This window comes from Arachis stenosperma, chromosome 9 (assembly GCF_014773155.1).
Source record: "Arachis stenosperma cultivar V10309 chromosome 9, arast.V10309.gnm1.PFL2, whole genome shotgun sequence".
Classification (NCBI taxonomy): domain Eukaryota; kingdom Viridiplantae; phylum Streptophyta; class Magnoliopsida; order Fabales; family Fabaceae; genus Arachis; species Arachis stenosperma.
In genome coordinates, this window is record NC_080385.1 from 16,457,290 (window position 1) to 16,470,625 (window position 13,336).

Genomic DNA, 13,336 nt, shown 5'->3' on the forward strand with positions numbered 1-13,336 from the left:
ACACCACCAGCGGCACGTCTTCGTCCTTCTCCGGCGGCGGCGACGATTGTTTCAAGACTCGCCTTTTGCCTTCTTCCTGTTGCTGTTCTGCCCTGTGCCTTCCGGTTCTGCTCTTATGTTCCACCTTCTTCTTTTTTTTCTCCTTTTTGCCCCAATTTGTTGTTCTTGCCACGATCTCTTAAATGGTTCAATTACGTTTCTTGTTTGTTGCAATTCCAATTTCTGTTTCATTATATCAATTCTGTTGTTGCTAAATGATGTTTGTGCTGAAACTTTGTGATTAAATGGTTGCAACTGTCAATTACAATGATTTTGGCTGAATCTTTTTACCTTTTCGTGGATTTAGAGTACAATATTCATTTGCATCCAAGAGAATTGATTTTGATAGCAAAATGCACTGTACTAAACTGTCCAATTTCTTTACACTATACAATTTCTATATACCATACCGTATAGGCATATACTAAGCCTATCAAGTTTCAATCGGCTTTACGCTCAGAAATTGTTGATTCCTTTTTATATGTATCTGTGCATGTAGATATTTACTTGATCCATGTTATGAAGAAAATAAATACACATTCATTTATATTAATAATCCATTACTAATACACCATACTCATTCGATAGGAAAAAGAAAGATGCACGGTCGTCCTCGGAATGCTTTGAAGGAAGAAGACACAGCAGCTCTATCAGCCAAAGCAGAAAAACTCCGTTCGCTTCAGTCGCACTTCCTTGCCAATCACCACAACCGCATGTCAGTCCCCTTTTCTAATTCTTCAAAACCACTTCTTTCTTGTTTATTCAGTGATAATAGATAACTATTATTCTCAATTCAAATTGGATTTTTTTCTTAAAGAAAATGGCAAACCTAATTTTAACAGATATACAAAGGAAGCTCTAGAGGGAAATGCGAAGTTACTAGAGAACAATCCAGAATGGCACACAGCTTGGAATTACAGAAAGCTCGCAGTTGAAAGCTTCCTCTCTGATTCACACTCTGATCCTGAAACTGTTAAATCCATACTCGATGAAGAACTCAGGGTGGTGAGTTAATTTATAGGTCCAATCATTTCAAAACAGAAAAGGTTGATTGAAGTAAAATTTTGAAGGTGGAGTGTTGTTTTTAATAAGTAATAATTTTAAAAGGTTGAGAATGCACTGAGGAAAAATTTCAAGTCGTACGGTGCGTGGTATCACAGGAAATGGGTATTGAGCAAGGGTCACTCCTCCATTGACAAAGAGTTGCGGCTTCTTGATGCTTTTCAGAAGGCCGATCCTCGAAATTTCCATGCTTGGAACTACCGAAGGTTTGAAATCCTGCTCCTTTTTCTTTGTTCTTTTATGTGTTGCAATATGATTTTCTGATGTTGCTTATCGATATGAGAATACATGACATAGTAATAATATATGAAAAATACAGAAGAAGTCCTAGATCAGTATCAATATTGATAAACTGTTATTACTTTTTAAGAAAAAAAAATGTTGTCTTCCTCAGTTCCTTTAGAGGATCTTAATCAAAATGTTCATCCCCCCCCCCCCCCCTCTTTTCTCTTTTTGTTGATTGGGTTTAGCCGACATAGGTTAGAAGTGAACTAGAAATTATAAATGACATTTATTGTTTTGAAAGACGGTTGGCTGAGTTGGTAATGAATGGTTCCTTATCTCACAACGACGCTAGTTCCATTCTCACTTCCTGTGAGAGAACCATTTTGGTGGGGTCCTAATCGATAAATACATCTGTAAATGCTCAAAGAACCTAAAGGCATACCCTAATCTTGATAGGATAACTGGTTCCTATTTATCTAAACTTCTATTCCGTAAATGAAAATAAAAATGAAAGAAAATAATTGAAAAGCATTTATGCAAATTGAATTGATGCCTCATTTTTTATTTGTTAAGATTGGTGGTGCTTCTTTCAGGTTTGTTGCTGCGCTGATGAAAAGGCCAGATGAGGATGAGTTGAAGTACACGGAGGAAGTGATAGGTGCTAATTTTAGCAATTACTCTGCGTGGCATAATCGTAGGTATGATATAAGTATTTGTTACTTGTAAAAATTTTAATCTTTATAAACAGTATGTATATTTTTCTTATATTTTTTGAAGTATTTTATGTTCGCATTTTGTTAAAGGTTTTTTATTTCAGGGCTCATTTCAATTCTCCTAAACTCCATTCTTGCTCAGCTAATTTATAATTCTGTTTCGCTGGATAAAATGCGATTCTTGATGAATTTGTTTTATCTTTCATTCCCAATTGGGAAAATTTCAGCATCCTTTTATCTAATTTGCTAAAGAGAAAGGCTGAAGGGTATTTCCCTAAAGAGAACGTTTTGGAAGGGGAATTTGAACTTGTCCACAATGCTATTTTTACTGATCCAGATGATCAAAGTGGCTGGTTTTATCATCTTTGGCTTATTGATCAAACAGTGAAAATTGATGCTCCTCTACTTGTTTCATCTTGGCCTTCCCATGGATTTAATATAACTCTACAGGGAAACAAATGTCTTCATGGTTCTGGTTTATCTGTGTTAAATTCTACACTACCAAACACAGGGACACTCCCAATTATTCTTTATTTCAATCAAGCTGTTGAAGGTGTCAATTCATCCACAGTAAATGTCAAATCCGAACTTTTAAGTGGGAATCTTGTTTGGAAACCGCTTTCAACAAACAACTCAAATAATGCTCAAGTTTGGGTCGCATATCTGGACATTAGAAATTTGGAGGTCCAACTTTCTAAAACTTATGTTGTAGAGATCAGCCTTGGTCATTCCAAGGGTATTGTATCTTCAAGTGGATATGATTATGGCCACCCTTCTCGTGTGACATTTGAACTCTGTATACAGACTGCCTATACAGAGCCTGTTGAGCAACAGGAGGGAAAAAGTAATTCATGGAAGGATGACGATTTTCAAAAGTTTGATCATCTTCAGGAATCGGAGCCCATTTGTTCTGCTGATCAAGTAACTAGTGAGATTGACCATATTCCTACAACTTCCGGTCGATGTGAGGAGGCAGTTGTTAATGAAATTAATCAATTTCGGGATTTATTGTCAGAGATTGACTGGTAAGATTGATTCACTAATTGGATGATTTTGTGGTTTGAAATGTCACCTTCTAATTTCATTTTGATCCTTTTTACCCATTTTTCTTTCTAACATGCTTGCTGCATTTTGTAGTAAAATTGGAAAGCTTACACTTGCTAGACTGTTGACTGCTGTTGATTCCTTACCATCTTCACGTGCTAATAATATGGTTAATACTGAAGAAATTCTTCAACTTTATGATGATTTGATGAGGTTGGATCCAACACATTATCTTTATTACAAGGATGAGCATAGTCTAGTGCTACTTCGTCAGGTAATTGTTTTTCAAGTATTAAATATCCATGAAAGCATGCTTTGAAATTCCATCTACTTTTGTTAATAGATATGTGAATCTCAATGAATATGCATTACAAAGGACAACAAGAAGGAAAAAATACCAAATAACTTGCATTTCACATTTCAGCATTAGTACTATACTATCAATTTTGTTCTTAAAATGGATAAATTTACTTTGATTATTCTTGCTCTAGTATAATTTATAATAGACCATACTCCAAATGTGTTTGATCAGCTTTAACTAAGGAAATGGTCAAGATGTTTCTCAAAATTGACTGAAATTAGGAAATCCAAGGGTTAATGTTCAAATTCGTCCCTGAAAGATCACGCGATCTTCATTTTCGTCCCCGAATGATTTTTTTAATCAAATTAGTCCGTGAAAGATAAACTGTTAGTCAAATTAGTTCTTTCGTCAATCGGATGATGACATGTCACGTTAAGTGCCACGTGGCATGATGACGTGACACGCCACGTGACAGGTCAGTAATACGTGGCACGCCACGTGACAGGTCAGTGACCACGTGTCACTTGACATATAAAAAAGTTTTCTATTAGTCAAAATAGTTCTTGAAAGTCCAGACATAAGTCATTTTCATCCTTCAAATTTTAAAAATTAGTCAAACTAATCCTTATATAATTTTTTTATAATATTAAATTTATAATATTTTTTTATACTACTAATTTTAATATTATTTTTTAAACCTTAATAAACAAAATTCTCTTTACATAAAATAATAAAAATAATTCAATTTTTATAAAGTTATTTTGTCATTTGTATTTTAAAATTTTACATTTTCAAATTGTAATTTTTTATGTGAATTTTTTTTATTTAAATGAGTTTATCAAATTATTATTGATTATATATTTAAAAATTTAATATTTTAAATTTTACTAAATAATATAGTAATTATTTTAAATTTTTTTAAAATTATAATTTTTATTATTATTTAATTTATATAGTAAAACTCAATAATTGAAAAACTGGTTTATGGAATCACTTTTTGAATCTTAATATTCTAATATAATTTTTTCAATATTTCATTTAAAACAAAAGGAATTTTATTTTAATACGAAGCATATCTATTTATATAATGTACTAGTAAGGAGTAGCCTGTGTTATGCATAGGTATAATGTTTCCTATTTCATTTTATCTCATTGATTTGTGAAATTAAAAGAAAAATTATATAATCTATCTCAAACATATGAAACACAAATTTATTATGATGTTTGCACGTATTACGCTTAAGAAGCAATTCATTTATTATAATAATAATAATAATTAACCAACAAATTTTAATATTTTGTAAAGTTTGGAATTGTAGCAAAATTTGTGGATCTTCTTAAATTTTGACTCTAAGTATCACTACCATTACCTCCTATATATAAGTAATACCGTAATGGAAAAAAAAAAAGATGTAGTAGAAAAAAAATAGCGGTATAACTTTGTTTAGGTTAACATACATAAATTTTTATTTTGAGCATATAACTTTGTTTAGGTTAATAAATACATACATTTCAATTTTCAGTATATATATATTCCAGCAAAATGTAGTAATGTAACAAAAAAGGTTTTAGAATAGAAAAGAATAAGAGAGATTTTGAGAAGAATTAAAGGAGAGAGATAATTTCATGAAGAAAAAATAAAAAAATTATATAAGGACTAGTTTGACTAATTTTTAAAATTTGAGAGATGAAAATGACTTACGTCTGGACTTTCAAGGACTATTTTGACTAATAGAAAACTTTTTTATATGTCAAGTGACACGTAGCATGCCACGTGTCACTGACCTGCCACGTGGCGTGCCACGTCATCACGCCACATGGCACCTAACGTGACACGTCATCATCCAATTGGCCGAAGGACTAATTTGACTAACAGTTTATCTTTCAGGGACTAATTTGATTAAAAAAATCATTCGGGGTCGAAAATGAAGATCGCGTGATCTTCAGGGACGAATTTGAACATTAACCCGGAAATCCAATAAAAGATGTTTCCTCCTATGTCTGTTGGCTCATTTATTGATATCTGAAACTTTTTCTCTCCATTTCATCTTCTTGTTTGCATCAGCCCTCTGTTACTTCTCTATATTGATTCCACTTTTGCATTCTTGGTCACCTCAACAGAAAATTGCAGTCTGGTGATAAGCTTGCCAAGAAACCCAATAGATAGTTTTTTTGGCCACTCTTTCTTCCTTCTATTTGTTCCCAAAAGATGATCATCTGATTACTTAAAAGTCAAGTAGGTCTGCCTTCCCAAAACTGAACAGCTTGTATAACAGTCCGAATCCAAGCTTTCAACATTGCCATTAGGTGCTGGTTACCAAGTTTGACACTAACTATGATATATGTATATTCCATCATTGTTGTGACAGAGGAAAGCCAGAAGCTTAGGCTTTGAGAGCATAAAATTTCAGTTAATTGTTCTTTTGCAAATGGTCAGTTTTTTCAGTCACTCAAATAATTTTTCACTTTCTATTTTGGTCATTCTGCAGATAACTTCATCTAGGGATTCTTTACTACCATACTGCCACTACAAGAAAAATGCTATAGAGGCATTTGCTGGTTATGTCAGTCTCCGACTGCAAAATCTTTCATTGTCACGAATGGGGTCAATTGAGAATTTATTATGGGTTCAGACTTTAGACCTTAGCCACAATCAACTTCGATCAATTGAAGGTATAACTTTCATGTATTTATTTTCTTCTATAACTTTCTAATAACTTAACATAGTCTTATTTTGTATTGCGTACAAAATCTGGTGAAAGAACAAAATGGAAACTTGATTCCATCTAGGATTCTTAAAGTTGAACCGTAAAGGTTATTTCTAGTCTCTGCTTGGATGGTGAAATGTATAAGATTTTATCCTTGGCGATGCACTTTCGATAATTATGCCTTCTCATTATATATATATATATATATATATATATATATATATATATATATATATATATATATATATATATATATATATATAGTGGAAATAAAGTTATCAACAATCAACATACTGAATATTTTGACAGGATTGGAGGCAATGCAACTTCTATCTTGTTTGAATCTGAGTCACAATAAATTGGGTAGTTTTACTGCTTTGGGGCCTCTCAGATTGCTTAAGTCACTTAAAGTGCTAAATATCTCATACAATGAGATTGGATCACACTCTATTGACACAAAAAGGTACCTGTGTTCTTCTCCTTTGTCTCACACTGAAGAATTTGCATGGGACCAGTTCGAAATCTTTGCAGACAGCATCGGCATTAGTGCAGCAACATTTTGGGAGCCTTTCTTGATATTTCAGAGTTTGAACTTGACAGAATTAGACACAAAAGGAAATCCGGTTGCTGATGAGAACTTCAGGTCATTTCTTGTCAAAGTCTTGCCTACGCTCAAGTGGCTTGATGAAGAGGACTTATCTTGAACTGAGGTTTTTAATAAATGAATTATCATCTTTCTTCTCCAACAATGTAACATTTTCATTCAGATTATTCACAAATAGGGTATGCTTTCCCTTGATAAATTGTAAGTTGTTTTTCCTCATCAGGTTTTTGTAGTAAGTTCAATTGAACGAGTATAAAGGCAACTATTTCTTTCTTCTGTCATTTATTTTTTTTCCCCTTTTTTTCTGAACTGTATGCAGATACCTATTACCTGTTTTGGGGCTACATTATCAATTACATCCTTTATGATTGAATAGACCTTTATTTCACTGCCCTAATCAAATGTTAATTATATTTTCCTGATGCTTAAGCAAAGCACGTGCAAGCCTTTTTGGGAGCATTTGTTTGCAAGCATAAAACATGGAGGCATAAATATAAAAGTACAAGATCGTATTTAGGTATAAACAAAATTATTGTGTTTTAAAATATTGAATTAATGTATAGACAAAAATATTGTGTTTTAAAATATTGAATTAATGTATTTTATGACACTGGATGGAGATATAATTAATTTTTTTTATTGTTACTATTAATTTTTCATAATATTATATATATTTTAAATTTTGTATAAAAGAAAAAATAAGGTAAATTAGATTTTTTATTGTTTATTATATCTTATATTCAGTTTATTATTAAATAAAACATAAAAATATTTTATTTTTTTGTGTTTATACTTTGTGTGATTGTGTTTTGTTCTGTCATGTCATGTTTTTTTAAAATCATATACAGTCTTTGATATTTTTTGTTTGTTTTGCATTTGTATGTTAAAAAATATGGAGATATATTCTTATCTTAAGGTTAATTTTGCATATATGAGCTTTTCTCTCGCCAGGAGTGATTTCTTAGAACAGTAGGTTCTTCTCCAGAAGGGAGTTATAAACACTGACACTCACATTTATACCATTAAATATCACCAACAGTAATCTTTAAAGCTTTATCACAACACAATCGTATATCAAACATCGCACGCCAGAAGCTAGAAACCTGCAAACAAGAGGAAACATTAGGAAATGGCAAAATTTGGCATGGAATCTATAGAAGGAAAAGTTATCAACTGCAACAATCCAAGAGTGCAAGGATTTAGAGCTGATTGTGTCAACATTGTGGAAAAAGTTATTTCGGACAAGGAAATCAGCTTCAGAGCTTGCAAGAATGCACTAATGGGAATGTGGGGCAACCCTCAAGGAGTAGCAGTTACTGAGATAGGGTTAAAGAAGATGCTGTTCAGCTTCAAAGATATGAGGAAAGGATAACAGATACTCCAAAACAGTCCATGGAATGTGAGATGTAACTTGATTAACTTCAGATTGTGGACTGAGGGTGAATCAGTTTTTGAAGTTGATCATGATATAATGGAGTTTTAGATACAAGTTCACGGCTTGCCACTGGATTACATCCATAAAGAAGCAGCTATTCAAATTGGGAACATGCTGGGAGTTCTTGCTGAAGCAGAAGATCCAAAGGTAGAAGGAGTTCTGCGGAGATATTTTTTGAGAATCAGAGTGGGGATCAATATAACAAAGCAACTCCCAACGGAATTTTGGTTAGCTAGAGAATCGTTATCACATCTGTGGGTTCATTTCAGATACGAGAGACTGCCGGACTGTTATTGTTTTAACTGTGGTATCATTGGGCATGAAAAGAAAAGTTGCACAAATCCAACAGCAATGGCTTCTTGGGATCCGACAAAACCGGGTTATTCAGTAGGACTGGGAGTTCATCAGGGCCGATCTAATGCATCCATGGCTGTTAGTAGCTCAAAACAAGAAGGATGGAATAAGAAAGAGGTTGAGGAGGAAGCGCGTGGATGGTAGAGCAAGGAAAAAGAGAGTGAGGGGAAACAAGACACTGAGGAGAGTATGATTAGAGCTGAACAGGTTTTGCAGCAGGAATTCAGGAAAGTAGATTTCTTGGAAAACCAATCTGGGAGAGCGCTTGGGGAGGAGCAGGTACAAGTACTACAAAATATCCTAGATTTTCAGGGAAGGAATGATAACACAAGGATATTAGGGACAGCCTATCTAATTAATGCTGCAGAGAGGAAGATGAGAGAAATTGTAGACAAGGGCCAAGTGGAGAGGCAGGCCCAAGTTAAAGAGATTAGAGAAAAGTATCAGGAGAATAGAATATTTGGGCTGTATATGGTGGAGAAGCCCATTAAAGAAACAAATGATGTTCAAAAAGAAAAAGAGCGTGAAATAAGCCCTCTTAATCTTTTAAGGGCTGAACCAACAGAGAAAAAATATTAGAAGGGCTGGGCTGACGGTACAAGCATCTTCAGAGGAGGTAAATAGCTATACGGTGCAGGAAAAAGAGAAAGGCGAAATGGAAAACAGAAAGGAGGTATGTTAGTCAAAGGGAAGGAACAATATGGCTACGCTGGAGACTATCAGAATCGAGGAGGATGAAAATAGGAATATAGAGAGAAAAACAAAAACCCAGCTTTTGGTAGAAAGGAAAAAGAGGTGGGAAAATCAAATTATGAGGAAGGGGTGGAGTACTTTGTGGAGTTAGCTGCTGATGAGGATGAAGAGAATGAAGTTATAAAAGAGGGTTTTGGAAAAACAACAGGATGGGAACTCCAACTTGCACGCAAAATAGAAACTGACTTGAGTTTGAAAAGGAAGAGGGAAGATAAAGGAATTCTTATGATATCTAATGCTGAGTGGAATGAAGACAGGCTGAAAGAGGAAGCTCAGGACTTGAAGAGATCAAAAATGGCAGATGGTGAAGACTTTGTGGAGGCCAATGCTTTAAGCTTAATTGTAATGGAAGGGATTCTGAAAGTGAATGAAGAGGACCAGGAAAAGAAGACCAACAAGGTAGGAAGCAATGGAGCAAGGAAAGAGAAGGAAGAGAACTTAGTTATGATGACAGCAGAATGGGAACCAGGTAACTGTATCATGGCTAAGGAGGCGGGTCTATACATGCCCCAACCTCAGCCATGATCATACTTAGCTGGAATTGTCGTGGAGTGGCGGCATCCTCGACAATTTCTGAACTTTTAAATTTATGTAAACAGAAAAAGCCGTCTATTATTTTTTTAATGGAAACTAGAGCTAAGGATATTAAGATAAAAAAGATTAGAAGAAGGTTACATTTTGATAAGTACTTTTGTGTAGAACCTCGGGACTTGTCCGGTGGTCTATGTATTTTGTGGAAAGATAATGTGAATATTAATGTTTACTCTTGGTGTGATAATTATATTAAAACTAAAATTAGTGATAGCAAAGGCAATGTTTGGACTTGTAACTTTTTGTATGGTAATCTTATCTTTAGGAATAGAAAGAGGCTGTGGAAAATGCTAACTGAGAGTAATATTAATCCAGAGGAATCTCAAGCCTATTTAGGTGATTTCAATGATATTCTTACACAAGAAGAAAAGATTGGGCTGCACCCTAAACCTAAAGAACAGGTGGAAGAGTTTAAAAATTTTGTTAACACTAACTGTTTAATAGACCTTGATCTAAAGGGAAATAAATTCACATGGTTTAGTAATCCTAGAGGTGGCTTTATAACTAGGGAAAGATTGGATAGAGCGCTGGTCAATTGGAGATGGAGAGAAATGTTTTAAGATGCCATTTTAGAATCCCTCCCAGCTATTAGCTCTGACCACTGCCCCTTAGTACTTAATCTTAATCCGGTTAAAAAAGTAAATAAGTGTTTTAGATATGAAGCGTTTTGGGACGACCACGAGGAATGTAAAAAAGTTATTCAAAAAGGATGGAATAGGATAAGTGCACAAATATACAACTGGAATAGTTTTACTCAAAAAATTAAGCATTGTAAAGAGGATTTAAAAAGATGGAGTAGAAAGACTTTTGCCAGGGCTAATTTGGAAATAACCAACTTAAAGGAGAGGCTAAAAGAGTTACAAAACTCTGAGTTCACAGAAGATCAGCAACATAGCATAGCACAGATTAGGAATAAGATTAGGAAGCTGTGGATGCAAGAAGAGAAATATTGGGGCGCAAGATCTATACTTAAATGGTTTAAGTGGGGCGACAAAAACACATCTTTCTTTCACGCCACAATTATTCATGGAAGAGATAAGAATAGAAGTGATAGTTTTAAGAATGAAGAAGGGCAATGGATTTAAGGAGATACTGAGATTTTGAGTTTAGCAGAAGATTATTTTTTAAGATTATTCAAAGCCTCTGATAAGGTGAACATGAGAGAGTGCATCAAGAAAATTCCTAAAAGAGTAACAGATGAGATGAATAAATGCCTTATGGAAGATATAAGTGATTAGGAGATTAAGAAAGCTGCTTTCAGTATGGGTGGGATGAAAGCACCAGGTCCGGATGGCCTCAATGGTAGGTTTTATCAAAAGCATTGGGATATTATTAAGAGGGATGTTTATGAAGTGGTGAGGAATTTTTTTTGTTGATGGAGTCATGCCGGATGATATTAGTGAAACCACCCTTGTTTTAATCCCAAAAATTAAGAATCCTGAAAACCTAAATCACCTCAGACCTATTAGCTGTTGTAACTTTATTTATAAAATTATATCTAGGATTTTATATTAAAATTGAGAGGTTTTTTAGGGAATATTGTATCTCCGATACAAAGTGCTTTTGTAGGAGAAAGACTTATTTAGGATAATATTATTATAGTACAAGAGGCTTTTCATAAAATAGATAGGAAAGAAAAAAATGCTGTCGATATGCTAGCCATTAAACTAGATATGAATAAGGCTTATGATAGACTTGAATGGAGCTTTTTGGAAGAGGTGCTCAAAGCTTTTGGTTTTGATGTGAAATGGATTAAGTTGGTAATGAGTTGTGTGAGGAGTGCAAACTATAGGATTAAAATTAATGGAAATTTATCAAAAAGGATAATTCCACAAAGAGGTTTAAGACAGGAAGATCCTTTGTCTCCCTATCTGTTTATTATTGCTGCAGAAGTGTTTACTATTTTGATGAATGAGGCCCAGAACAAGAATATTATCTCAGGAATAAAATTAGCTTGTAATGCTCCTTCATTAACTCATTTACTTTTTGCAGATGACTGTATTATTTTTGCAGAGGCTAATGAAGAGGAGGTATACCAGATTATTCAAATCCTTAATCGTTATACAGAAGCCTTGGGCCAGAGGATTAACCTTCAAAAGTTGGGAATTTCTTTTGGCAATGCTATCCCAATCCAGACAAGGGTTAATATAGAAGAAATTTTGGGAATTTCAGTTTGGGAAAATCCAGGAAAATACCTTGACTTACCAGCAAAATGGGGGAAGATCTAAAAACCAAGCTTTAGCATGGATAGAGGAGAGAATTGATAACAAAATTGAGGGCTGGAAAGAAAACCTTTTGAATCAGGCAGGGAAAGAGGTGCTAATTAAGGTAGTAATACAGGCAATACCGTCATATGCTATGAGCGTAGTTAAGTTTCCAAAGAATTTCTGTAATCGACTGAGTGCAAAAATCGCTAGGTTTTGGTGGTCAAATCAAGGAAAAGGAAGGGGTATACATTGGAAAAGTTGGAAAAAAAATAACGTCAGGAAAACTTGATGGAGGATTAGGCTTTAAGGACTTGGAGGTACATAATTTAGCTTATTTGGCTAAGCAAGCTTGGAGAGTTATCGAAAATCCGGATGCAACTTGGATAAAAATTCTCAAAGCTCTTTATTTTCCGAATGGAAATTTTTGGGAAGCTAAGAGGAGCAAGGAGGCTTCGTGGATTTGGAATAGTATTTTGGAAAGGAGAGACTTTTTGAGAAGGAAAGAGTGATGGAGCATTGGTGATGGATCAGAGGTGAATGTATGGGACGAGAATTTGATAGAAGGAAGTGGGAGATTAGAACTCCCAATTGGAGAAAGAAACATAAAGGTGAAGGAACTCCTGACAGATGGAAAGGGTTGAAATGTGAGGAAAGTTCAGAACATCTTTCCGAATCAGGTGGGCGAGAGAATCATGAAGACACCGATAAGCCTAATAAATAAGCAAGACAATCTGATTTGGCCATATAAGGCAAATGGAGAATATACGGTGAAAACCGGGTATCATCTAACAAGGACAGAGAAGATAACTCAAGCTCGAAATCAGGCATCATCAAGTACGAATCTGAAGGAGTTATGGAAGACAATTTGGGGAATGCAGATTCCCCAAAAATTGAAAATTTTCCTTTGGAAGGCTTGTCATAATATTTTGGCTGTGAATTATAATCTATTCACAAGAAAAATTGTAAAAAATCCTACCTGTAGCATTTGTCAAGAGGCAGAGGAGACAGTGAAACATGCACTATTGCTATGCCCATGGACTAGAGCAGTGTGGTTTGGATCCCAGATTCAATGTTCACCACCCCCTAATAATGTCACATCTTTCACGAAGTGGTTACTAGCAATAGTCAATAGATTGAAGGCTGAAGATGGGTGTGGAATACAGAGTAGGATCAACAGTTTGGCATTTATAAGTTGGTCTATTTAAAAAGCTAGGAACTTTTTTATATTTCAGCATAAACAGCTTAGCCCAAAAACAACTATTATTATGGCGACCAACAAAGAAGCAGAATTCAGACAATC

The 13,336-nt window shown here is 34.4% G+C and overlaps 1 protein-coding gene across 1 annotated transcript; it reads left to right on the top strand.

The window, feature by feature from the left end:
- LOC130951340 (geranylgeranyl transferase type-2 subunit alpha 1) lies at positions 1–7,099 on the top strand. Its single transcript, XM_057879992.1, has 9 exons — positions 1–104; positions 628–754; positions 882–1,044; positions 1,147–1,307; positions 1,920–2,024; positions 2,267–3,064; positions 3,177–3,357; positions 5,874–6,057; positions 6,402–7,099. The coding sequence occupies exons 2-9, from the start codon at positions 639–641 to the stop codon at positions 6,794–6,796; spliced, it is 2,103 nt and encodes a 700-aa protein (XP_057735975.1). The 5' UTR covers positions 1–104; positions 628–638; the 3' UTR covers positions 6,797–7,099.
- Positions 7,100–13,336: the final 6,237 nt, after the last annotated feature.